The following is a 26,077-nucleotide window of genomic DNA, read 5'->3' as shown; positions in this document are numbered from 1 at the left end:
ACGGGAGCAGAGGGAAATCGGGCAGAGCGTTAGCCGGGGGGAAACAGGCTGGTGGTGGCCGCTCTGCCTGCCCACAGTGCTGCAGCTGCGGGAAAGGTCAGGCAGAGTGTGAGCTGGGCATTAAATTAAGCCTGTAAGGAGACACTCGGGGAACTTAAGATGGATTAACTTAAGGTGTAAAGTTTAAAGCATGTTATTATGAAGGAGGATTAAGCCACACTGAGCTAATGACACCGCTTTTGAATGTGCGTCCACACCGCGGATTCGGAGCTTTGGGTCCGCGCCTTTTGTTTCCTAAATGTACTTACTTTCTTAAATGTCATCATAAAGATACGTGTCCTTATAGTCCAGATCTTCACATTCTACATTTTCCATGTTGAGAAGTTTCTCTGCTGTGTCAGAGGCATAGCTGGTTTTGGTTGCTTCATTCTTTTTTTTTTTTTTTAAAAAAAAAAAGCAGGGAGAAGACAACATAGAAGTTTGTTTTAATTTTTCCCCATGGTGGCAATGGCATTTGTGAACCTTGACTTCATGGTATTTATTCTTAGATGAGGCATTTAGTGGAAGAAATAACTTTGTTCATGGTATGTTGACATTCCTTAATTTCTGTCTGCCCCATCTCGTTTAATACACGAGCCATTTCTATTGCTTTATTTAGTTGTTGCTCTCGTGGTACTGGGGTATCTGTGATGTCAGCATCCGAATTTTCCAAAAGCTCTGTACCGTTGTATTTTAGACTGTGTGGGTCAGAAATCAAATCTACAGTTGAATACTGTAAACTCCCATAAAATGCTTATGTTACATTAAATAGAGTAATGGATCAACTAACATAATTTGGAGTTAATAATAATTTGTAAATAAGTAAAAAATCAACTGAATTGATTTTTTCAGGAGGGAAACTGATCTGAAGTTACAGGCTTGCTGTAGGTAAATAAACTAGTTGGGTGTGGAATTTTATCTCACTACAGACAATGCCATCAGGTTTTCCTTGAGGGTAAACTAGAGATCAATATTTCTAAGTAGATAAAAGACTAAATATTTAAAGGACCAAAAAAAAAAGAAAACCACCCAACCCTGACCTTTACTAAAATTGATCTATTTAGGCGGTCGTATAAAAGCAAAACAATAAAAGAAAAACAACAGAGAGAGAAAGTGAAAGGACACAGAAAGTGCAGTGCATTGTAAATTAACCAAAGGGGTCCGGTCAGGATGCTTTCAGGGTAGCTGCCGCAGAGGGTGTTTGCCACGCTGTTTCGTGAAAGTTTAGTGAAACCCGAGACCAAACCTCAAAGTGTTTTGTTTTGTTCTATTCGCTGTGTGGCTTGTGGGATTGGATGAAAGGTCTGGTGATTCCTGCATCTCCGGAGGTCAAATGCAGGCAGGAACGGTGGTAGCTGCTCTGTGTTCTGAGGCTGAAGAAACTAACTTTGGTGTCCTGAAAAAGTAACAATGGGTATAATAGACTGTTCTTGTTTTGAAACCTGCTAGTCTGTAGCAGTCTGAGATATTCCTTAGTTTGCTTGTTGGTTTTTAATACAAATGTCTCTTAATCTTTTGCCTTTCAACTTCAGCACGTATCCCTCTGAGCCTCCTGGAAGAGGCCAGGTAGGAGCCACCGTTATCTGTGAACTAGACTTGGACTCGCTAGTTTTGGGAAGAGGGAGGGGAGCAGGGGCAGGGGCAGATCACTCGTGGGGATCTTTTAGGGTCTTTTTCTCCAGCCATCTCTGGATCAGCTCAGAGCTATCTGCAGCCGTTTGGTCTCTGGGCCATAACAACCTGTCAGGCAGGAGAACTTTGGGCTGCTTTATCGTGATGTCCCCAAAGGAGGGTAGGCTGAGTCATGCAGCGGCCAAACGTGAAGGAGCCCCCATTCCTGGCATGCTCAGCCGTCCACGTGAGGGGCACGTCCAAACAGCAGGAGAGATCCAGTTGCTGCTGGGCTGGGTTGGCCGCAAGACTTGGATGGTGGCCACCAGCCTCGGGCAGACCCAGGGCTGGAGCAGGACCCCAGGCACAGCCGCTTCAGAAGTGCCCGTTCATGTGCATCTGACGTCTCTTAGTTCTGCAAATCCTCCTCTGTTTCACCCGATACCAGTTACTCAGGGTCACTCCGGGTGCATTCACAGCACGTGACCAGTGCTCAGTGTGCAAGTGGCGTCTGCGGAGTCCTCTGTGCATCCAGCAGCAGAGGCTGCTCCACTCAGAGGACCGAGTGGTATTTCAGTCACTGTCCAAAGCATTCAGAGACGGTTTTCTTCTATTCCTTTTCTTCAGTGCAGTCCATCATGCATAATAAAAACAAATAAACATGGCATTACTACTACTATTAGAGAAAAAAAAAAAAAATAAAAAGCTGGAAGTTCTTAGCCTCAAGAAGAGGGTGGAGCAGGGGAAAAGTGCAGAGCCCATATAACAATGGGGAGTCTGCTTTATTAGTATTAAGGAGGAAAATAAAATCTGCTCTGGCAGTAGTGAAATAAAACACCAGGAAGATTACGTCAGTCTTTGTTTGCACACAGTATGATTCTTCTCTTTCACCAGCCAATTTGTATATTTGAAAAGCAGTTGCCTGGTTAAAATAATTAGCTGAACTTCATCCAATTCCCCGATGATGTGAAAAAAATGTTTGAAGAAATATAGACAATTGTTGTTGAGCAATTAAAATAAAAAAAAAAAATAGTGGTCACTGAACAATTACAGCGCCTTGTCTAAGCACCCACATAAATATCGTAGTTTCGAAATGCGGCAGGCGGTGCTCAGTGACTGTTCTGTCGCTGTTGTGGTTTGCGGTAGTGGCTTCAGAAGCACAGCAAAATCCTCACCAATTCTGCATGAAGCTCGTGCGGCATAGGTTAGCCTGGGGTTGCCTCAGAGAAGAGAAATAGTGTCTGAAGGTAAATGTTATCAAAGTATATTTAAAGAATGAAAGAGTAAACTGGATACGAGTGGTGCATCCTTATTATTTTACAATTTTAATAGGCAAAAATCTGTATTAATGAACAGGATTGGCTTATATTCCCCTTTACTGAGACTATCTTTTGGGAAAAAGCATACATAATTCTTGAATAATTCACTGTTTGAATAATAAACCACTGCAGCAGTGTGGGTAGTCCTGTTGCCTTTTCAGCAGAAGCAGTAATCAGAGATTTTGAAGCGGAGGCTGCTTGGGAAGGGTGCGTACGTGCTGCTGGCTAAGGCAGCGGTCGTGCCAGTCGTACCTTAACTCCAAACTCCTCGGAGGTCGTAAAGGCAGTAACGTAAAGTCGTGTATTTTATTTTCCTTTTGTTCAGCCACTTCCCCATTTTCCAGACCTGCCAGCGCTGAGTGGTGCAGGCTGCCCGTGTGAGGCTGTCAGTCCTCCTTGCCCATCCTTTCTCCCAGCTCGTCTCTGCACCAGACGCTTCTGAAGCCCTTTTCCACCTGTACATCAGCTGATGGGGGGGTGTTGTTTCAAACGTGCATGCCATGGGTGGGGGTTCCCCGGTTGCACCAGTTCTGGCCCCTTCAGCAGGCTTGTTCCTGTTCCAGCTAGGGCAGCGCTGAACAAAATCTGACAATTTGAGCATGTTGTAAAACGTTTTTCCCAGTCATTGGCATCGCCAGTGTATAAAACTCGGATTACACTTGTGTCTGTTCCTTTTAGGGGGTGGATGTTAATTCTGCCTGTGGTCTGCTGGCTGGTGGAGTGAACTCTGCCTTCCATTGCAGATGGCACAGGAGTTGAACAAGGCGATGTGCAGGTCCCCCAAAGCTCAGAGGCAGCGGGGTTCTCTGCCAGCCCTGCAGCACGGGGACCAGGCAGCACTCTGGGGCGGGCAGGGCTCCAGCTTCTTCACCTAACCTGAACTTAGCAGCTGCTGTGTGTCTGACTGACCTTTGCACAATCAGGGCTTGGTTTCCAGGTCACCCCCGGCTTTCCTCACTCAGGGGCTGTGCCGCGTGTGTGGCGCTCTCCCATATTGATCCTCTGGATTTGGTTTCCTTCTCTTTGCAGGGAACGGATGCGCCAGTCTGCCATGTTTGAGCTGTGCCAGGGGATGCACCAGATCAGTCTGCAGTTTGTTCGCCTGCAGCTTAGCTTCGAGGAGTACACTATAATGAAGGTTTTGCTGCTGTTAAGCACAGGTAAGTTAAATCGTGGTTACACAGGACTCCTTGAAAAGTCTTCTAATTCACAACGAGGTGCCTTCACTTTAATGAGACAAAAGAGCCAAACTGTTTCCAGCAGGCCCGCAGGAATAAGCCTGCCTTTATGTCTTGGAGTTTATCTGCAGACCTCACTCGCCATAGCCCAGGAGGCGTCTCTGCAGTTTGAGTGTGTCACGTGCATTGCAAGGACAGCAGTGGCCAGGCAAGGGACTTCGCCCCCTCCCCCGCCTCTGTCTAGGAAGTGCTTGAGGGGGGCCAGGCCTGCCAAGAAAGTGCACAAGCTGTGGGAATCGGGGTGAAATCCCCACTCAACTCTCAAAGCCGCTGGTTTGGGTGACTTAACGTCACCCTCAAGATCAAAAGATGTACATTGCCTGTACCGCAAAGCAAGTAATTTTCCAGTGCTACGTGAATTGAGCCCTTTCACGGGGCTCTGAAAGTTTAATAAACGACAGCACACACTTCATTTTTCTCTTGAGCGTCATGCCTTGAGTTTTCTTAAGATACAGAATTACATCTTGATATTTGTTCCAGCACTGTGTAGTAATTAGGAGATTTCTAGATCTTATCTTACTGAAAATATTGGAAAAACTCCCATCCCAGTACAACTGTATAAATACACAGGCAGTTTGTGCGTTACTTTTCCATCGGTCTTGATGAAAAAGACAGTTACTTGTAAACAAACTTTTTTCTATATAAGCATGCTCCTTTTTGTGGGATCCACTCATAAGGCATCATAAGATAACGCATCAGCTCTATTGGTGGGCATTCGTGATGTCACTTCGGTGAACTCTCCGAGCAAGAGTTCTCCCGGCAAAAGGAGGCTGGATGTGGAGGCATTGCACGGGGGGAGGAGCAGGAGATCAGAGAGGCTGCGAATGGCTTACACTGGCTTTCACTTGCAAGCCACCAGCAGCAGGACACACACAGGAGGCTCCCAAGGCTGAAGGCTGCCTGGGCTAATGCTGCACAGAGCGTCTCGATCTGTTCGGTGGTGAGCAGAGCCCACCACTCTTGGAGATCTTGCTATCTTCTCCCATTGCCCCATCTTCTACGAATGGCAAGTGACATTAGCTATGCATTAGTTACGCTGCATGGAAGGTGCTTATCACCAAAACCACCAAAGGATGCCGGAGCAGGCTGATTCAGCGGCTGATTTAGACACCCAGGAGCCTCTGGAGTCCCCAGCCATGGCGTGGGCACGTTGGCTGCAGGCAGAGTTAGGCACTATGAAGGGATTTGCAGAATCAGCAGAGATGAGGGGCAGTGGCTGCAGGCGAGGTGTTGGAACGGGCACTTTCTCCCTGTCTGTGGTGCCTTTCGTTCAGTCCTTGCCCATCCCACCCGGATGGTAGCTCTGTGGTTCAAGTACTTGCCTTTCAAGGAGGACGTGAAGCTGCAGTTCCCATCCGGCTGAGGAGGATTTGGATGCACTAACAGAAACCACCTGGGGCTGCAAGGTTTTCGGGCTCGGCCGTCTCCCTCCCTCCCGTGGAAGCTGTCCGAGCTCCCTGGGCTGAGCAGAAACAACACTGGTTGGGGAGTGCTTTGTGTCCCCTCCACCAAGGGTTCAAGGAGAATGGTCGGCTGGCGAAACTGGGACTGTGGGGAGCTCTCATGCTCTGGGGTAGCCCTGGGGGAGTAAATAGGCTTTTTTGAAGGTTGTCACTCGTGGTCTTTCTAGAAGCAACTAGTGGTGCTTGACGAGGATGTGCTTGGGGGATCTAGCTTCCAAAATGTTCTTGAAAGTGGATTGAAAATCTGGCTCTGCTACCTTTTAATAAGCTCTAAAGGGGGGAAGAATCTTTAGAAGAAGAGTCTGAAGGCATTCTAAATTTCTTTAAGCTAGGTAGTTATTAATCTGTCCTCTTGAGAGTGTTACCTAATGACTTGAGTTATTGCGAGAAATTATTAGATGAGCTCAGCCTGGCCGATTAACTTCAGCTAGCTGAGTCCCTTTGAAAGGCACACCATGGTCACTAGAAAACCCACTAAAAATAGTTTGTTTGGGACAGTCGGGGTATTTACATTAGAGAGAGAGGGAGGAGAGTGAAATGGAAATGAAGACAGTGACAAAACCCAGAAGGTGTGAGTGTGAAAGGCAGCAAACCTGGTTTCAAGTGACTGTGCCTCCATACAACTCTTGACAGAAAACACCAGGTTTGTTTTCTTTTTGGTTTTTTTTTATTGAATCATGCGATGAGCAGCACACAAGTTATTCTGAAACTTTCATGATGACCACATCAAGGAAGTTTCACTCCATTTACATGTGGAAGAAACCACACATTACGACTCAATTGTTTTCATGCTTTCCACAGACCATAGATTTTGGGAGCTTGCCAGCAGCATTGCTGCGTTTAATAAGTAAAATCAGAAACACTGGGCAAACCTCCAGAATTTCATGTTTTGTTTGAGTTCTCTTTACTTGTGATCTTTCTCTTTTTTTCTTAATAATCTGGCTGGGGTGATGGCATAATAATTTTCAGACAGAACAGTAAAATACATAGTAGTAGACAAAGAACGAGTGGCTCTGACGATCTTTAAAAACAGGCCTGTAAACACGACAGGAACTGTAAAGCCTGTGCAGTTTGTGCGCGGACCGTAGCATGCTCCGATGGCTTTACTCATCTCGATTGATGTCTCTTGTATTCATTCAGCTTGAACTGAATCGGTTCATCTGTTCCAGGCAGTTTCTGACTGAGACATTTGGCATCAAGAGTTTAATAATTAAAACCTAGTTTTTTTGAATCTAAATATATAGTATCTACTGGGTGGTAGGCAGGTTAGCGCATTACCTCCTGGGACTTCTCTAAAGATTCCTCCTTGTGCCCCCTTCCAGGGCTTGATGGTTGCAAGTCCTTGCTGCTCATCTGGTGGTAGAGCTCCTCCTTGTTTTCCATTGCTGAATTGTTCTGGTAGATACCGGTGACAGAAGCGACTGGTGCTTTTTCTTAAAGCTTCTACTGGGAGTTCTAAAGCTTCTACTGGGAGTTCTACTTCGGGTGGTTGTTACGTGCTTATGGTGTGATTGCAGTGGGATGGAAGGCAGTTCACAGGATTGTGAGGAGAAGGAAACAGATGAACACGAAAATTTCAGTCAAGATGTTAAGTCAGGATAAGCTAAACTGGAAGATCACATTTTTTTTCTTTCCATTTTTAATACGCAGCTTCCCATTTAGCTCACTCTTGACATAGCTTTCGGGCTTACTTAGAAAATAAACTCCTGTACAGTGTGGCATTTTGTTTTCCTTCTCTGGACTAGCATTTAAGAGCTGCAGAGTAGAAAAATATTTGGTTCAGAAGTATTGAACCAATCCAGGTATTAAAAGACAACATTTGATGTAATGTTGTTAATAACCTCTTCAGGCTCTTCCTGGAGATCTGATCTGATCAGCCATTCGTTCAGCAGTATTGAACCAATCCAGGTATTAAAAGACAACATTTGATGTAATGTTGTTAATAACCTCTTCAGGCTCTTCCTGGAGATCTGATCTGATCAGCCATTCCCGTTTGGGGCAGAACCTGGTATTTGCAGTCTGTAAAGAAACGGTGTATTTGCTTTCGTAGCCTGGGTGATACCAGTCACAGTAAAAGGTATCAGAAAGCTCTGCTTCTAGCCAATTTGTGAAGGGATCCTTCTGGCAGGTGGGAACTTTGATAGGACACTAGGAATGCGTGCCACTGTCGGTCATGGTCAGGGTGCCCGCTGCATGCAAAACAGCGGCTCTGTTTGCTCTGGGTGTTACGCAGATGCTTACCGACATTCAGAGATGTTACCTGATGGTATCAAAACGTGTCACTTGGTCCAGCGTTTTTGCACACAATAGCTGTAATTCTGTACCTTCCTCTCCTCTGCCATGTGTGGGGAATCATTCAAGAATGATAAATCATGTCTTCAACTTCTTAAAAAAAAAACCTTGCTCCATCAGCCTTTTTTTTTTTCTCTTTGAGGTTGGTTGTATTAAAAACAGTTTCAGCACGAGGTTAACATGTGTCATATTTCTAAGATGTTACCTTGTCCTCTGTCACAACCTGAATCACTTGAAAATCTCTATGATGTTGTTGATTCCTTACCAGTGTGTGTAAAATTACAGACTTTGCTTAAAGGTTCAATTCTCTCATCCATTAACTAGTGTAACTTTTAAAGTATGCACATCAAAAGAGTAAACAATGCAGTTAATACTAATGTAAGACTGTCTTTTCAATGACAGTTCCCAAGGATGGTCTCAAAAGCCAAGCTGCATTTGAAGAAATGAGGGCAAATTACATTAAAGAACTAAAGAAGATGGTAACTAAATGTCCAAGTAACTCTGGGCAAAGCTGGCAGAGATTCTACCAACTGACTAAACTTCTTGACTCCATGCATGATGTAAGTATAACTCCTCAGGGAGTGCAGACAAGTTAAGCAAAAATCTCTCTCCATTAAGGTAAACCAGTAGTCTTTAACTGTGTTAACTAACTGGGAGGAAAAAAATGAAATTCTTTTTAAAGGAACATCTGAGAGAAGCTGCTGGATGAATGTAAGGACAACTGCCAAGTAAAATAAGAAAATATTAGTCATTAAGGTCTGGGTCCTGCTGCCTGCTCCTCTGTGAAATGGTAGCGTGTTGCTCCAGTGATTCCCTTAAGGGCAGGAGACCTGTTAGTGGGGTCGGGGCTTGTAAGCAGGAGCGGTGTTAGCTGCGACCCTCAGCTGGACACAGCGCAATGCGCCAGGCAGAGTCTTCTCTCAGCGAAAGGTGGCAGATCAGTGTGACACGCCTGATGTGTTAATAAGCGTTGAATTAATTTGGTGATCTTTTCCAGCTAGGACTGCAATAATGATGTCTTTAAAAGATGCATTCAGACCTTGGTGCCACGTTGGGTATTTGAAGGTGTAGTTGGGCTTTTCAAGTACAAGGTTCGCTGTATTGTTTGGTTGTTTCTATCGCCCTGTCTCATTCTAGTGCGAGGTGTTTGTTTCATGTGCATCGGGTGTGACTGAGAATGACATGGTAAAGTCAAAGTTTGGTTCCAAAGCACTCAAGCTGTTGGTGCCTCAGCCCAGAGAGACTCTGAAGGGTTGTGGTAGGTGCCTAGTGCACAGGACCAGCTCAGGATCTCAGAAGGGACGTACGTAACATTGAGCTGATGAGTTGGGAGCAACCCGGTTCTACCCAGTAAAATGGTAAGTGCAGACAGAGATTCACCTCTCCTGAATCTTTGGCCAGCACTGGGAGTGTTTCTTCACGCTCTCCAGAATGCAGCCTGGAGTCCCCACAGAGACCAGTGACCCAACTGTCACAGTCCCCTCAAGCTGAGGGGTTTCCCCCAGTGCTCCTAAGAGTGCCCTGAGCAGCAGCCCCCAGCCTGGGGCCAGCAGGGCTGACAACTGGCTGCTCTGAAGCTGCACCGCGGCGCAGCGTCACGTTTGGGCACAAGAGAGGAGGGGTCCCGTTGGCAGAGGCTGAAGCCCAGCAGCAGGTGCTGATCACCTTCCAGTAAAAACTGTAAACTGCAGCAAGGGAGAAGACTGTCCTGCTCCACCCTGAGTGGGCAGGGAAGTAACTTTGCTGCATGAAAAACCTACAGCACTTGCTGTCAGAGCCTGCATATAAATGTACTTCTTTGTACTCGACTTAAATTTCATTTTTGAGGAGACAGTACAGTACAATGCACTCCAGGTCAAATCTGTACAGAGGGAGACTGGGGTCTGTTTACAGGATGTACACATGGAATTATTTTTCAAATATTGTTCTGTTGTTCATTAAAACATTGCAAATCTTAGTGGGAGGCAGGGAGAGTATTATTAGTACTGCAGTAATAGCTCATTCTTCAGAGATCGGGTTTCGCTTGCTGGGAGCCAGCAAAGGAAGTTGTAGTGTTTTAGTGGAAAGAAAGGGGATGGGTGATAAAATCCTTTGCAAGATGTTCACATCTGAACCTCGGGGCAGCATAACAAACCCCTGCATTTACAGAGTTTCCTTCAGAATCCTCTTCAGAATGGGCAGCGCCTGTGATCCCTTATTTAGCGGGGTGCATTTGTACGCTTGCAGTGACGGGGTGACAGAGTCATGCTTACTGAGCACGCTGCCGTGTCCTACAGACATTTTCCAAAACACAGCATTAACCATGGGAAGCTGAACTAACCAGAGGAAGCAGATTGCTCTTACATTTTATTTGATTTTTAATTTAAAGCTATTTTTACATTACTTTTGTTGTAACAGAGCAATTTCTTTCAAAGGACTTTTTAAAGAAAGTCCCATTGTCAGCATTTTCCCTTTAAAAAAGCCAGTTGTCTGCACAACAGTGCTTCCTTTCAGAGATGATATTGGAGACTTGTCCAACAAAGGCACTTGTTTATTTTTTCTCTTTAAAGCTGATTTTTTGCTTTTTGGTTTTTGAAATCTGATGGAATATATTTAGTGTGGATAATATTGAGAAGTGAGAATTACTTTTCTCTTCTCACCCCCCCCCACCTGTTAGTGCAGAATTTCTCTGTTCTGTCAATGTAAATGCAAATTTCCTGCTCGGTTCCGTAGGATAGGAGGAACACTTTTTCAGCTGTCACCGATACATTTTTAACTTACTCCATTATAATTTTAGAGGACCAGAATATATTTGGTGTTGAGCAGTCTAAGCGGAGCTGGAGCCCCACGTTTACATGCTGCTGTAGCCACAGCATTAGCATTTGCAGTGCACGCCCGAAGGGACGGGTGCGGAATTCGTGCTCGTTCAGCCTCCTGCTGCCTCCAGCTTTTCTGTCAGAGGAAAGCGGCATCTTGCCATTTGTGGAGTTCACTTTACCTGAGTGTAGCAACAAACAAACAAACAAAAAAAATCCTGCTCCTTCGCACCTTTCGGTGCTTTCAGTGACCTCGTTTTTGAGTAGACTTTCTGAGGACTGTGTGAAACAAAGCACGTGGCAATATCAAATTACGGTCTGCCTGGCTGATAGAATGTGAAGAAGGGAAAGAAAAATCCAGACAAGGTGGTTTTACATTGCTCAGTGTACTAAATCATTCATCCACACAGTGAACACATGTGCAGGTAGAAAAGTGCCGAGGTGAGGAAAAAAAGAATTTTCAAGAAGGCCAGGTAGGCTTTTAAGTATTTGAAAAAATCAGCAACTTCATTTAATGATCCATAAAGCCTCCAAGCACCAAAAGCGCAACCAAAAAATAAGAGATCAAACCCCATCCTAAGCAGAGAGGATAAATGCGGTTTCACGCACGCCCAGCCCCCCCAGCCGTAGGAGCAGGCCTGCAGGCTGCCATGTGGATCGCGTCACTGCTGCCATGGTCCAAAATGCTCATTATTTGCGCGGTGCTGGGTGGAAGCAGCGGTTGCTGCTGCAGCAGGCGCCGGCTGACAGTGTCAGGATGGTTTCACAGCGTGCCCTTCCTCCCCCTTGGCGTGAGATGGCAGAGCTGGAGCTTGTTGCCATTGCTGTGGGTCAGCCTTGCCCGTGTGGGTGGACCCCAGCTGGGGGGGGTCTGGGAGCACCGAGGGCAGCAACGTAATCCACAGATTTCCTGCTGGTAGGGATTGTATTTTGCTGTTGCGGTTGGCCTGTGTGTATCGCGTTGAAAGCAGCGTTATGTTGAGAACCAGAGTGTGGCAAGGACAACCGACCTCTCTACCCTAGACATAAAGGTTCCAGGCTTGTGCCCGCGAATGGCCGTGGGCGTTTCAGGGAGAGATGCACATTCGGTGCCCGGATGTAGGTGAACTGTGTTGTGTGATCAGCCCAACGGCACGCGTGAACATTAGAAACAGATGTACTACATGTGGTATCGACTTCATTTGGATCCCCCTCAACACCTCCTGTTGGCTTTGGCAGGAAGGGTTGTGTCTTGCGTGGCAGGCCTCGTTTCGTATAGGGAGTGTAGCGTATGGTTAGGTGGTTTGCAGAACAAAAGCTGAATTTGGTTTCAATCTGGGCGATACTTAACAGACTTGGAGTTAAGAGGGCTTTTGTTTCGATGCCATGACATTAAACCCTAATGTGAACCTTCCCCTTGTCTTGGCAAGGCAAACAGTGCACTGCTCTGTCATTTGCTTGTTGATATTTTCTGCCAAACAAAAATAAATTCTTTAACGCTCATGCTGCTGAATAATTAATTTTTTATGGTTCCTGAAGGGAATACTTTATAGCTGAGGTGGATCTTTCCGTCGGCTGAGAGCGCCAGGATTACACTCACTGAAAAAGCTGACAGCAGGAAGGGCACAGATCCTCAAGGGCAGGTTTGCACGGCACGCTGCAGAGAATGCAAGTGTGCCTGTGCAGGTGCTTAATGCCACGAATACGAAGCCACAGATGAGCTCCTCGACTCTTGCCAACACCTCTGGGTGCACTTACTCGTGCTACAGATCTGCCAAAGTTGTGTCCCACAGCTGATGAGCTGTTCGGAGCCTTGTTTCAGTCCCAGTGCCTGAATTCTCAGAGTAGGCATTTTCGCTGTATACAGAGGCTAGATCCCGTCCCTGCTCCTGCTGTGGTCCCTACAAAAGCAGCAGCAGCGATGTAAAAGTGTGCATGGATGTGCTCTGCAGCAGCTAATACGCATTTGTCAAGTGCGAAATTGATTTCCAGCTCCCTAGTGTAGCCGGGGGCTGCGCTGAGGGTCGTCTTGCTCAGTTTGTGATGGTTGGATCTCTTCTCCTTTACATTAATAGGTGTTTGTTGGAGGAGGGCAGAACGCTGCTACTGGCAAGAGAAGAGCAAGGTAGACTTGACTCAAAATTGACCCTGACCAAGGGCTGAGGATGCTTCATTGGTGTGTGATACGACAGGTTTGCATGCATCCAAAAGGAGTTCAGCTCAGGTTTCCCCATGTCGTATCCAGGTGTGAAGTGCTGTGCTTTCAGTGCGCGCAGAAAACTCAAAGAAATGAGTGCAGTTGCTACATCAGATAAATGCACCTGTCCGGGCAAAACTAGATTCTGTGTTTGCTCCGGTCAGATGCTGTCGGTGCCTCGTCCATATGCAGTTTGTCCAACTTTTACTCCTTGCCAGTGTGAGGTAAATACACCACATACGTGTAACCAGAGGCTTCATCCCATGGTCTTAACTTGTTTTCCCTGTGCTTGTGGGAGGTTTTACCCTTAGGAGTTCAAGATTTCATAAGCAGCTAGGAATTAGCCACTGTGGCACCAGAAGAGGAGAGCCTGCAGGCCAGCCCAGAGGGCAGTAATTTACTTCCTGAGTCCTCAAGAGTAATAATTAATTTACATCATGGGATTTTCATAGGACTGGGAGCAAAAGGGAACATGCTGGTAATGGAATAATCAAGACCTGGCTGGCAGTGGTTTTCCTTAGCGTTACTAGTTGTGAAGCAGGAGCTTTGTAACCACTGCTTGAGGGGGAAAAACCCAGGAGGTTGCAGTAGTCCCAAGCACACCCAGGGCTCTTTGCTGCCCAGGGGAAGGGAGACTGGCTGGCCTCGGCTGCTGCTTGTCAGGGCAGCAGGCTCCTGACTCCTTCACAGCTGGAAACAAACACTTTCTTAAAGCAAGAGGGGAAATACTGCTGATGGGCAGCAGCTTGTGCTTCCAGGGAGCCTGGCTCGGGGTGGGTAGTCGCCAAGGCTGTGCAGTTACATCGTGCAGAGCTGCAAGGTTGCCTCCTCCCAACACCCACATGCTCTGTGCTCCGTAGGAAATGGGCAGAGACCCATTCCTGAAAGGGACAGAGAAAGGTTTCGGAGTGTTGTTTTTATATGAGAACACTGAAGTTTCTGACAGTAATAGCTTGTAGCTAATAATAAGAAATTACTCATCATCGTGTCGTTACCCTACTGCTGTCTTAATTGCTGTATCAGTAGGCTTAATCGTAAAGATGCTCCTGATAGAGAAGTGTCTGTGGGCTTTCATACCGCAGTCAGCGACTGTGAGAGATTGTAGAATCAGAAAACTGAGCACAGAAATGTGTGCTCTGGCAAACCATTTCTGGAAATACAAGGGCATGGTGGGATTGCCAAACTAAAATCAATTCTTTCTGCTGTGAAAACTCTGCGAGTGCTCAAAGGTCATTGTAACTGTATTAACTTCGGGGACTTCATTACAGGATTCATTTTTTTAATTAAGAACAGTATGGGTGAAAAAGCCCGTTTTATGGAACCCCCACCCTAATAATAGAAAATGATGTTTGATTAATACTCCTATTTCTCAGAGGTGCTTAATACAGCATACAAATGCAAAGATTGATTAACTGAAAATCTCAGCATTACTAAAACGGCTGTAGCCTTGGAAATGTTAAAACGCAGCACACTCTCTGTAGGGTAGTGATGAGAGAAGGCTTCATAATTAATGACTGAAGTGGTGAAGGGTTATAGCTAACAGCTGATCCACTTGCTGGCAGAAGAGCTGTCATGTCTTACAGCAGTCTGGGTGACATGGACGCGATAATTCTGGCCTGCGTGTCTGCATCCCGGCAACCCAGCTCCCATTGATTTATTTGGTGGTATTTGCCTGCCTGGAGAAGCTGCAGTCTCCGCTCTGGGAGACACCCAGGACCCAGCTGGGCAAAGCCTGGCACTGCCTGCCCGGAACAGGCGCTACTCAAGCTCCTGTTCCCCTGCACTGGCCCGATTGCCCCATGCGCAGAGGGAGGCTTGCAGTGCTGCCAAAGACACCAAGCCACGTTTTACTGCCAGCTCCAAAGAGGTGAACACCTGCCTCCCAGAATGGTAAGAATGCTGCCCGGGTTGCATCCTGAGGAAGGGGGAATTGTTGTAGTTGTGGCCTTCCCTGCACTGTCTGCGCCCTGCTAAGCTGTAGCTCTTCAGCAGCTCGCTTCAGTGGGTGAAATAACTGGAGATGATTGTAAAAGTAAATACGTTCCTAGTCTCTGTTGTGCTGCTTGTGGAAACAGCGATGCCTTCATTCACACGGCTTAATTAGAGTTGCCTTTCACGCTGCCATACTGGGGGAGGTGTCAGCATTGCCAGCAGAAACTACCAGAAGTAGAGGGTAAAAGCAGTCAGGTAAAATGTACTCAGGAGCTCTTAGAGCACAAGGGTTTTACAAGCCTTTGAAGAACAATCGGAAGTATATTTGTGAGCCGAATTCAGAGGTGCTGGATAGCTGGCGTTGTCTCACTTGTAACCTTGTGGTGTGTCAGTCACTGTCACTGCAACAACAGAGCTCGTCTGTTACAAAAGAAAGCAAACTTTTAAAGCAAAAGACTAGCTAAATTATTTACCTGTTACAGATCAGATGAGTGTTGCTTGGGCTGCAGCCGCAGGTACTTAAATTTCAAAATTAACACTGCCTGTGGAACCTGGATTTTTCATCCCGTCAGCGCTCAGTCATGCCGAGGCTGCTGGGCTGGCAGGGGGCTGGCACCTCGGAAAATGTATGAGAACACGCCTGCTCCTCAGTTCTGAGTCTTGCAGCCTTCTCCAGCTGACCGTATCACATTGTTCACGTTTTAGTACCTCTGAGTTGGCCCTCGTTTCTCCCACAGTCACTCCTTTTTGTTTTAAATTAGTGCTAGAAATACTTTCCTAGCCCCAAAAGCCACTCAGCTTTGAAGGCTGCAGTTAAAAAGCTCCTGACCGCAGTCCTGTGTTCCTTCTGACACAGGCCGTGTTCCTCCTCATAGTCCCATTGTCTTCCAGTGGTTGGTAACTGTCAGGTACATTAAAATGGATAACTTTGCATAAGAAAGAGAAGAACAAAGGCTTTAGCACACTAAATAGGTATAGAATATATATTAGTAGATATAGATAATATAATATATATTATATATATTAGTACCCTTAAGGTTCTAAACCCAAGTAAGTAAGCTTTACATGATGGGGGGAGAGTGTCTAGGTATTGTCTTTTCAACTGCTGTATAAACGTAACCTTTCTTCTCCATGGTGAGACTCCTCGTGTGCTAGGATCCACGATGACGTCCTGGTTTTCCCCCGCTGGACTGCTAACTCGTTCACTGTCTGGAATAGGTTACGCTCTTTCCATGGACATTGGCATTTTTTATTTATCCCTTTTGCCCACGTATTCACCAGACAGACATCCATGGGTACTTGACACTACTAAAAGCTTGCTAAGGCAGCAGAATTAATAGTTTCCATGTGTGCTTTGCTGTGATACCTGTCTCGCTCCATTCAGAGGCTTCACACAAGTGTGAATTCGCTTGACTTGCACAGGCAGCGAGGATGGTCAGAGTGGGACAGAGATGACCCCAGCCCCCACTTACATTCAGCGATGCGAAAGCACTCGTGTTCCAGTTTGGGGAAAGCCGTACGTTCATCAGGTCACTACCACGCGTGTGTTGGGGTGCACGGCTTGGTTTGCTCAGGCGCTGCATTTGATGACACAGGCAGAGAGGAGGGAGAGGTGATACACACGATACACCAACAGACAGTTTCCTTCACCTTGGTTTTGTGTTACGTTTGGAATATTTTTGGCACACTGTATATGCAGAAACAACCTCCTCCTAGTTGGTAAGTAAACCTTTAAACATCAGCAATTTTTCCCTTGAAAATCGCGTTCTGTCTATGCACCTGTTTAATTAATTAGCCTTGCTTCATGACGTGCCAGATCATCGGGAATGAACTAAGCAACAGCAGACAGACTCGTGTAGTGCTCGATAGCAGAAACTCATGTGTTGAGGTGATCTCAGCACTTCTCCGTGGTGGTCATAAATTGCTTCTATGTTTGCAAGAATAGCTGCAAAAGTCCTGAAAATAAGTAAGTGCTGAGGCTTGGTGCTCCAGGACAGTGGGCTGTTGCTGCCCGTATTTTTGTTTTACTTCCTTTTATGCCCTCCAGGAGTCCCCCCCCTTTTTTTTTTTTTTTTACTCTTAATAGGAGCATTAACTGCAGAGTGCAACTCCGCATGTTGAGACTCAAAACAATAAACTTGTTTGATAACCTACACAAGCAGAAGTCGTTTGAGTCCTTTGCAAGGGCATAAGGCACCACAATCAAGCTGTGCATAACTCTTGAATTTGTAAACCACAGAGGTTCTGTTTTTTCTTCAGTCATACAATGCAATAATTTGGAGAACTGTGACGGAAATTAATAGGCTAATTAAAACCTAGACGCGCTTCATTCACGGGTGCCTCAGAAGCTGACTTGATTCTGCTTCGTGACTGACTCACCTTGTGTTCTTTCTTCAAGTTTGCAAAGGGTCCGATGTACTGTAAGGCTTCACGAGATTCATTCAGATCACAGCAACAAAAACCCCATTGTTTTGAAATAACATTCTCTTGCTAGTGAAAGTCATGAAAAAGTATTCCTTGATTGTATCACAGTACGATGTAAAACCAACCCAGCAAAAGCTGTAGGTTGAGCCATGAGGTGGCTTTGTCCTGTTTTTGCCTTTAATATAGCAGTAATTCCCCAGGCAGTGGTGATGGGAGAGGTTGTCTTGTCTTCACAGTTCTCTCATGCTAACAGCTACAGCGAAGACGCTCTTTGCAATATTTTTGTGGAGAAAATAAATAGCACAAAATAAGAGACAAAAGAAACTAAGATGCTCTTAATGTTCATTCTTGAGGTGTGATTAAGTTTCCCGTAACATGTAGACTACGGTGAAGCTCTGTGGCAGGTGAGAACACCACAACGTGAGAGAAGGTAGAAGTCAGACTGACTTCACTGGTGCTTTGAAGACAAGGTATTCTTTTCCACACACCAAAGAGTTCATGGTACCCATACGACATCGCATATATCAGCTCACATTCCTATTGCAGCTTTATGAGGTGAGACCACCTTTATCAGGATTACAGAGTGGCCATCCAGTGCCCTTTGGGAGAATGGGGATGTGGTTCCAGCTGTGAAAACCTCTGATGCCAGAGGCAGCCAGGAGTGCCATGGCCCAGGGCAAGGTGCGATTTTGTGCTGCTGGTGGAGGGGGTCCTGCACGAACGGCTAACTCGGTACTTGTGGTGTTACAGAACAAAGCTTACCTCTGTGGTGTTGAAGAGCTAATAGAAATTCTTTAAAATTCTCCGTGAAATGCTTAATTCACTGAGGGAAAGCAGAACTGTGCTGTGAGCCACACTGTGGAAACAGGCAACCTGGAGGGTGTTTTTCAAAAACAAAACCTTCCCTAAATATCGCCTCTATAGTTTAATGAGGAGTGAGCAGGAAAAAAGTCTTGGGGTGTGTGTATTAAAAAAAAAATGTATTTGTATATGTAAATGCTTTACCAGATGAACAATTTCATATGGGCTGCGCTGCTGTAAAACCTGAAATGCTACAGTGTGACACTGTTCATCACATCAGCCGCTCTGGCATTTGAAGAGCGCGCTGCAGTTACCCAAATCCTCTGACTGATTAAACAAACGCGTACCCAGCTGAAATCCAGAGAAACGAGAGCTGATGGCTGGTCTTTCCCCGCAGGGCAGGATGCTTTGTTCCCACAGACTATACCAGAGTTGTCATGGTGGCCAGTTACCTGTTTGTTAGTGAAACAAAAACTGCAGTTACGCTGAAAAATGAAATCTGTAGTATCTTGGTTTTTCCTCATTAGCTGACTTTTAACGAGTTAAGTAGCACTTGGGGGTTCTGAATGCTTTTGTTTGACCCCTGCAGACGGACTGCCAAGTCAGAGTGCAGTGCCATTTCTTGGTAATAATCCATTATCGATAAGCTGTTGCTTGCATGCGGAATTCTCTGTGTTTTTCCTAAAAAGTGTTTCTTTCTGTATTTCAGCTTGTTAGTGACTTATTGGAATTCTGTTTCTACACCTTTCGAGAGTCTCAGGCACTGAAAGTAGAGTTTCCAGCCATGCTGGTGGAAATCATCAGTGACCAGCTACCAAAGGTGGAATCCGGGAATGCCAAGCCCCTGTACTTTCACAGGAAGTGATAGAAAATGTCTTAAATGGAAGAACTTTGCCTTAAGTTTCCCTGTGTTATTCCACACCCATGAAGGACCCAAGAAACCATATTTTAAACATGCTATTTACACTTGTTCAGCAGTCTCTGAATAGTCTAAAATCGTATGAAGGGTTTGGGGAATGGAAAGCAGTTGACTGGGATTTGGCAAGACCTAGGTGTTGGGAAACTACCCCATAACCCTAAAACACTTAGAAAATGTTCCTGTTCCTCTGGATGAAAAGCCATATCTAGTCAATAACTCTTTGATTTTGATATTTTAACAGATGGAGTTTTAAATATGCCATGTAGTTTCTGGTATTGTTTGCTTGTTTTAAAAGGGTTCGAGAACTAATGAGAACTTTTTAAAGCTTACCCTTGGTTTGCACATAAAACGTAAAGTCAATATGGGGCATTAATATTCTTTTCTTGTAAAAAAGAAACAAACAAAACCTATATATATATATATACACACACGCATATATACACACACAGAAACCCTAATGTGTAAAGTAATAACAGAACATTTGGTGTGGAATACTCTGTTATCCCCACCTGTGGCATTTGTTATCCCATGTTATCCCACCATAGCTGATACACACTGTGTTAAGTGTCCATTTACTATTTAATTAAAAAGGATGAGATGAGAAAACAAATGCCCTGGTTTCAATTTATAGTACCTATTGTGCTGGCTTTACAAATAATTTTTTGCAGTCTTTTGCTGTACTGTACATTGCTGTATGTATAAATTGTGAAGGACCTGAAATACGGTGTAAGGAACTTTTGTAAATGAGACAAAAAAAAAATCTTTAATGGTTAATAGGATGAATGGGAAAGTATTTTTGAAAGAACTCTATTTTGCTGGAGACTATTTAAGTACTATCTTTGTCTAAACAAACAAGGTAATTTTTTTGTAAAGTGAAATGTTCTGCATGCATAATGAACCGTTTACAGTGTATTTAAGAAAGGGAAAGCTGTGCCTTTTTTAGCATCATATCTAATTTACCATCCTACAGTATCTGTTGTAAATAACCACACTTAACCTTTTCAGTTGTATTTAAGCCTTTCTATTTTCCTCTATATTTTTTCCCTTTTGTCTTTGCTTGCAAGTGTACGTGATTTGAGCACATCTTAGAAATCCTGCTTCACATCTCTGTAGGAAACTACGCTCTGTTGTGTTTGCCACTTTACGAAGGTTTCATTTAACAAGACAAATTACGGTCTCTCCAAAGCTTTTGCCAGCATAACGATATAGTGAGTTCGTGCCCTCTATTCCCTTTCTCTCTCAGGGGAGTGGGGCAGAACAAGACCTTGAATGATTTTTCTTTTTTTATTAAGGTTTCCCAGACTGATTGTTTTTCTTTTAAATACTGGCTACACAACACATTTTAAAAGGTCAGATTATTATTTCAGAGGGGGGAGAGCAAGTTCTGATTATGATGAAGGGAACATGCAGATCATTACAGTAAGTATATTGAGCAGATTGGTACTGGTGAGAGGGAGGGTAAGGTACTGATAAGGGCAGATTACCTGAGTAGAATTTTTAGTGATAAGCTAAAAGTGTATGTAATTTTGTAAGTGTTTTTGTAATAATCAGAATACATCTGAGAAAACAAATGTTCGCACTACAAGTTCAACTCAGTTGGTCCGATTTTGTCTCAAAAATGTTTTCTCTAGAATAAGACTGCAAAGAAAAAAATTGAGGTGATTTTCACTGTTTCACAATTTATAAGCAAATACAAAATTTTGGAGTGGAATAGAGGACAGGTGAACTTTTCTGAGGCTCAACTGTTGCTACCATATGCTCATGTTTAAATAGAACAGTTTTTCAGAGTCCTAATCTATAGTGTTCTTTCTGGGTGCCACTGTTATTTTTGAGCTCTGGTTTGTCCCTTGGCCGGTCAGAATGTAGCATTTCTTTTAAGTGGTGGTCAAGTTAAGAATCCTGCACCCTTTCGGAGTCCCAGTGTTGAGGTGCGCTTTGGTGCACTGAAGACAGTCAGTGCTACTTGTCTTTTTAAATGACACCTGCCTTATGCAATGGGTAATCTGTAAAGACTGTATTCAGAGAGGTTTTTTTATATATATACACATACATATATTATTTGCATTTTGGAAGTCTAATTCATAGGCAGATCTTTCAATACTGACCTGCACAGCAATATGAAAGCCAAACTTCCACCGTGAGCTACACAGCATGCAGACTGGTTGTTTACAGTACAGACACAGTCATACATCCATCTTCTCATTTACTATTTTTTTTAAAGTCTAACAGAAAATTTCAAAGCCAGGTTATGGGTGAATACAGTCTGCAGCAGCTTTTTATATTAACAAAGTTACTGCCTCCTTTTCTGTCTCAGAGTAACTTTGCTTGATTAAAATAGCAAAGCCATATTCTACACTTCACTGTTAAATGCCTGTCCCAGTCCAAATTGTTGTCTGTTTGCTCCTATTTTTGTACCTTATTACTTTTAATCTTGGTTTGGTACAATTCATAATTCACAGAAACTTCATATAATTAAACACACTAAATTAGTTTTAAAAAGCAATTTATATCTTTATGCAAAAACCTATGTCTGTCTTTGCAAACAACTGTAAGCAGATTATAATAAATCCTTTACTTTAATCACCTGTTGTTTATGAAACCATTCATTGATTATTATTTTTTGCTAGAGATCATTGAAGTAAGAGATACAATTGGATATAGATGTTGTAAGAGGCAGTATTCTCTTATCAAGGACACTCAACGCAGAATAGCCATCACTTTTTTTATCTAAACCTCTGTACAGGAAAAAAAAAAAAAAGAACCAACAACCTAGTTTTTAGCCACCGGGAACTTACATTCTTTTGAATTTGTTTAGAATGAAATAGGCATTTGTCTCCTGCAAAATACAAGACAAACTAAAAAGATCTTTTAGAAGTGGGCTTCTGTTCACTGAGCTAAATTATTTTGTTGTAAGAAGGAACGGGGATATACAGCACGAGCATTGTATACACAGTTAAAATGTAAGATAGCGTTAACGTACTGCAGTGGGTATTTCAGGAATACTACACACCGTGCGACTGAACGGTTGCACAAAATAGACAAGACTAAAGTTTGCAATATCAAAACCTTATTAAAAAGATACTTTACAATCAATAATGCAAAAAGCTAATTCACAGGGTGGTGTTTTTCACTGACTTGTTTAAACATTTATGAAATTAAACAATTCTACAGTTAATGCACTTTTAATTGTTTATTAAAGATCTGACTTTTTCTTTTTTTAGAGCAATGTTTTCAGCTGGAGGTCAATGACTTGATCAGATAGACAGCAGTTCTGAGGCCAGGAAGCTCAGAGGAGTGTTTTAAGAGTTCTTGGAGTTTAAATAGATTCCTGGATGAAAAATAAAAGCAGCCAGCAGTATGGTGTAAACAGTACAATCTATGCATAATGATGCATTTATAATTAGGGGTTTGCTTCTGTATGTTTAAAGCTTTTTAAATAAATAGAAAATATTGTTTGGTCTTTATGTTAATGTCTGCAAGTACCTATTTTTCTTTTTTTATACGAATTGTACAAATATACATGAATTAAACTGGTTTGATTGCAAGTATTTCTTGCATTTTAATCTCAGCTAGGTGTTGGTGCAGTGATATCCTTAGAAGCAAGTTTCTGCTCATCTAGAAACAACCTAGAGTAACACAAAGTGGCTAACAATGTAAGGTAACATCTTTCTTCATACACCTAGAAGTTTGGTTTCACCAAGCACTGTCACTTTGGATGACGCAGCACCTCTGATGGCTTCAGCCAGAGCGCCTGACGCTGTAGAGTAAGGAACGCCCAGCCGCGAGGAGTGTGGTTCACTTACCCTGGGTAACTGTGCTTGCCCAAGGACGTGCTGGCGCTGTCACACACGCAAGCTACATCCCCCTCAAAGGAACAACCCCAGCAACCTTCAACAGCCAGACAAGTCCGGCTGCCCGTTTCAGTTAACACAGAGCTGCTGTACCCATTGATTGACCAAAGTGAGCATTTCTCTCCTGGAAACTGGGATTCGCTATTTTATATACGCAGGGTTTCCCCAGTGACTAAATCAAACTGCCTTCTGCAGGTCAGGTCTTTCCTAATTACGATTAGAGTAAGATGGTTAGAAGGGGGAAATAAAACTCTTGCTGTCCTGGTTTGTTCTGTGTACTGTCTATCTCTCTCAAAAAATTCACCACCAGGTTCTGCATGAAGCAAGGTCTGTGGTGCAAGACCACCATTTAACTGCATTTTGGTTTTATAATAAGTTACACAACCTTTTTATTGCTGAAGAGCCTTGCACCTGCTTTCTGTTTGCTGAATTGTCAGAAGGAAAGAATAGTAGAGGATCAGCAGTGTTAAGAAAAATTTCCCATATGCTTACAAGCAGATGTAGCTGTCATATGCTGTTCTAGAAATAAGACAATGCTATCGCTACTTAAAAACAGCAAAACCTGTAATCTGACCTCAGCCTGGGACGCTGCTTGCTTTCAGGTATCTGCAGAGACTATGATGAGTACAGTATTACTAAGACAGAAAGGACTGAAAAAGCCACCCTTTCATTTCAGAGGTTTTTGCTCGGTGAAACACGCCATGCCTTCAGGTTTTTCAAAGACCACTTGTAGGTGGCAATAGGATGACATTTATTTATTTGGTGCTTACCTGTGGTTACTGCAAGCACAGAGGAGGGCACACTGTTGAACTCTGGTGTAGAAAACAACATCCAAGGCTCATGCAGCTTAAAAGGTGAAACTCCAGTGAAGACCTTAGTCAAAGTGTGTTGAGCACTGGTGCATTTACAGCCTACGTAAGCCCTCTGTCAGCGGCCTTTCTCTTTAGATTGCAAACCAGGTAAGAACTGTGAAATGGTTAAGAGAACAAGGCACAGAGCATTGAGAAAGGCACGTTTCTCCCTGAGTCCTTTCTGTGATACCATGACAGAGGATCAGCTAGTAAAAGCTGTAAGCAAGGGAGCAGGAAAACTTTATTTTCATTGCAGGGCAGATAAATTGGCCAATGAGATTTTTCTTTTGCTCCTGATGAAAGACCAAGCATCAGAAGGCAACCTGCCACGGAGACCAGCTGGGACAACGATGAACAACATTCAGCACCCTAAAAACCTCCAGGGTTTCTCACTCACCCAGCAGAGTGAAAATGCTGCCTGGCCAAGGTGCAGCGCTGTGCCCTGTCCTGTGACCAGCACAGAGTGTAACTTCCTACTGGTACCAGTTAGTCCAGAGTCTCAGCTTTTCCACTCGGCAAACAACCATTCACCCTTAATCCCCAGGCCGAGGGAGTCAGTCTCCGGCCCCACCGTGATGGCAAGGCAAATACCATTTTGCATAAAAAGCACACAGTGGTTTAAGTCACTCACCCTCTCTACTTTTCAATCTGTGTCACGCATTCACTACCAGGAAGCTCAGCTTTTGAAATCCAGCAAGCACACGGCCCTACAAACAGTGACCAGTGCACAGCAAGGGAGGGGGAAACCCAGGCTGAGGATTAGGCTGAACCTGTGCCCACACTGTGACATGAGAGCAGTTCCCTGTGAGAGGACAGAGTCAGGGCAGACCCACGGAGAGTCCCCACTCCTGCTGCCAGGCCAGAAGAGAAGAGCCCTGCAATAAGACTTCCTCGGCAACTGACACCCTGTTCTCCTTCCTGCCTCAAAGTAACAGCGCACTGCTCTGCTGTTCCCAAATCTACCAAGCCATGGAAAAGATGGACAAGAGACACGCCTTAAGGCCCAGCTTCAGGAAAGAAACAATCTCAAAGGATGGGAAAGGGGCCTGACTTTATATGATTTTTCATTTTTAGCATCCTTTAATCTTTACTTTCAAACAGGCAGTACAAGGGCATCACTTACAGCGCTGTTCAGCAAGTGAGGATGAAGAGAGAGATGTGCCATGGCGACTCGGCTCTGCAAGGCTGTACTCAGCCTTAGTATGACACGGCTGATGTGGAAACCCATACGGTGGGTAACAGTTACCACAGCTGCATTCCTAACAGGCAGTGTGGTTCGCCTGAAAGCCAGATCTGATCTGGCTCAGCTCAACCACTGTCTTTAGACAACATCTAAGACGTGAGAAAGTCTGGGTTAGTATTACCTCTGCTCAGTGTATCATTTCTCCGTAGAGACGGTTTCTTCTTGTTTGGGTTCTGCATAGCTCCAAAAGTAAGAGAGTCTTGAAAATGCTCACCTAAAGGCAAACAGGGTCACAAGACTGCATGGAAGAGACACTAAGTCTTTTATTCCTTCTCTATGTGTCTGCCTTTTTAAACCACCTCAGTTAGAAGGACAAAAAAAAAAAAACAACACACAAAACAAAAAACAAACCACCCCAGACCAAACCACAGAACTAGAGCTGAGAAATAAATACACTGAGAATTTTGGAAGACAGCAGCCAGAAGATCAAACATGCACCACAGATTTCAAACAAAACAAGCAAACAGAAGCAACTTAAAAAGCTCATAAGCTTCAGTTACCACAGCTTCGCTATCTGACGAGCCAGCGTACCTGGCTGCCGTGCCTGTCGGGCTAATGCAAACATTAACACTCTCCCTTGGATTTCAACTTTGTCCACCAACAGGTAACCATGAAAACTGAGTCAGGCCACACAAACACCCTCCTGCCTCCAAAATGACTCTTAAGAGAGTCACAACTGAGTTGACAGAGCGGTGGGTCCAGCCGACACAATTCCCAGCCAGAGCGGTGCTCTGCCGTGTGAACAAATCCGAGTGAGGAAACCTGCCAGCTTGTGCACTTGCACCATACTATTTCCTTAGTACCGAGTCAAGGAGCAAACCAAAGAACCTGATCACAGAAGACATTTTGGACTTCAAAAGTCACATTCTGTGCTTGGGTCATTTAGCCACTGTGCCAAGGCAAGAATTGCCTAAAAGCTGTATGGCAGAGAGTCACTGCTCAGGTACCCTGAGAACACACCAAATTAAACTCCTCCAAGCTATGAGGCTTACGGCTCGAGAGCTGTACTGACTTGGCCCACCATTGCTCCATCTGGAAATGATCTGTGCAACCTCCAGTGTTCTGTGCAGCCTGGGCAAAGGAACAAAATAATAGTATGGAGTTAAATCTTAAGGGGGAAAAA

General features: G+C 44.4%; 1 protein-coding gene across 1 annotated transcript in view; it reads left to right on the top strand.

Annotated features, from left to right (window-relative positions):
* LOC104489267 (mineralocorticoid receptor-like) overlaps positions 1-21,589 on the top strand; it is a 91,427-nt gene extending 69,838 nt beyond the window's left edge. Inside the window, exons 5-7 of the mRNA XM_010131408.1 lie at positions 3,999-4,129; positions 8,365-8,522; positions 18,800-21,589. Coding sequence (XP_010129710.1) covers positions 3,999-4,129; positions 8,365-8,522; positions 18,800-18,955 — 445 coding nt within the window. The 3' untranslated portion in view covers positions 18,956-21,589. The remainder of the gene's footprint in view (positions 1-3,998; positions 4,130-8,364; positions 8,523-18,799) is intronic.
* The last annotated feature ends 4,488 nt before the right edge of the window (positions 21,590-26,077 follow it).

Source organism: Buceros rhinoceros, unplaced genomic scaffold (genome assembly GCF_000710305.1).
Source record: "Buceros rhinoceros silvestris isolate BGI_N320 unplaced genomic scaffold, ASM71030v1 scaffold1112, whole genome shotgun sequence".
Classification (NCBI taxonomy): Eukaryota; Metazoa; Chordata; class Aves; order Bucerotiformes; family Bucerotidae; genus Buceros; species Buceros rhinoceros.
Note: the sequence above shows the minus strand (reverse complement) of the source record. Positions and strands in the feature narration are given on the sequence as shown.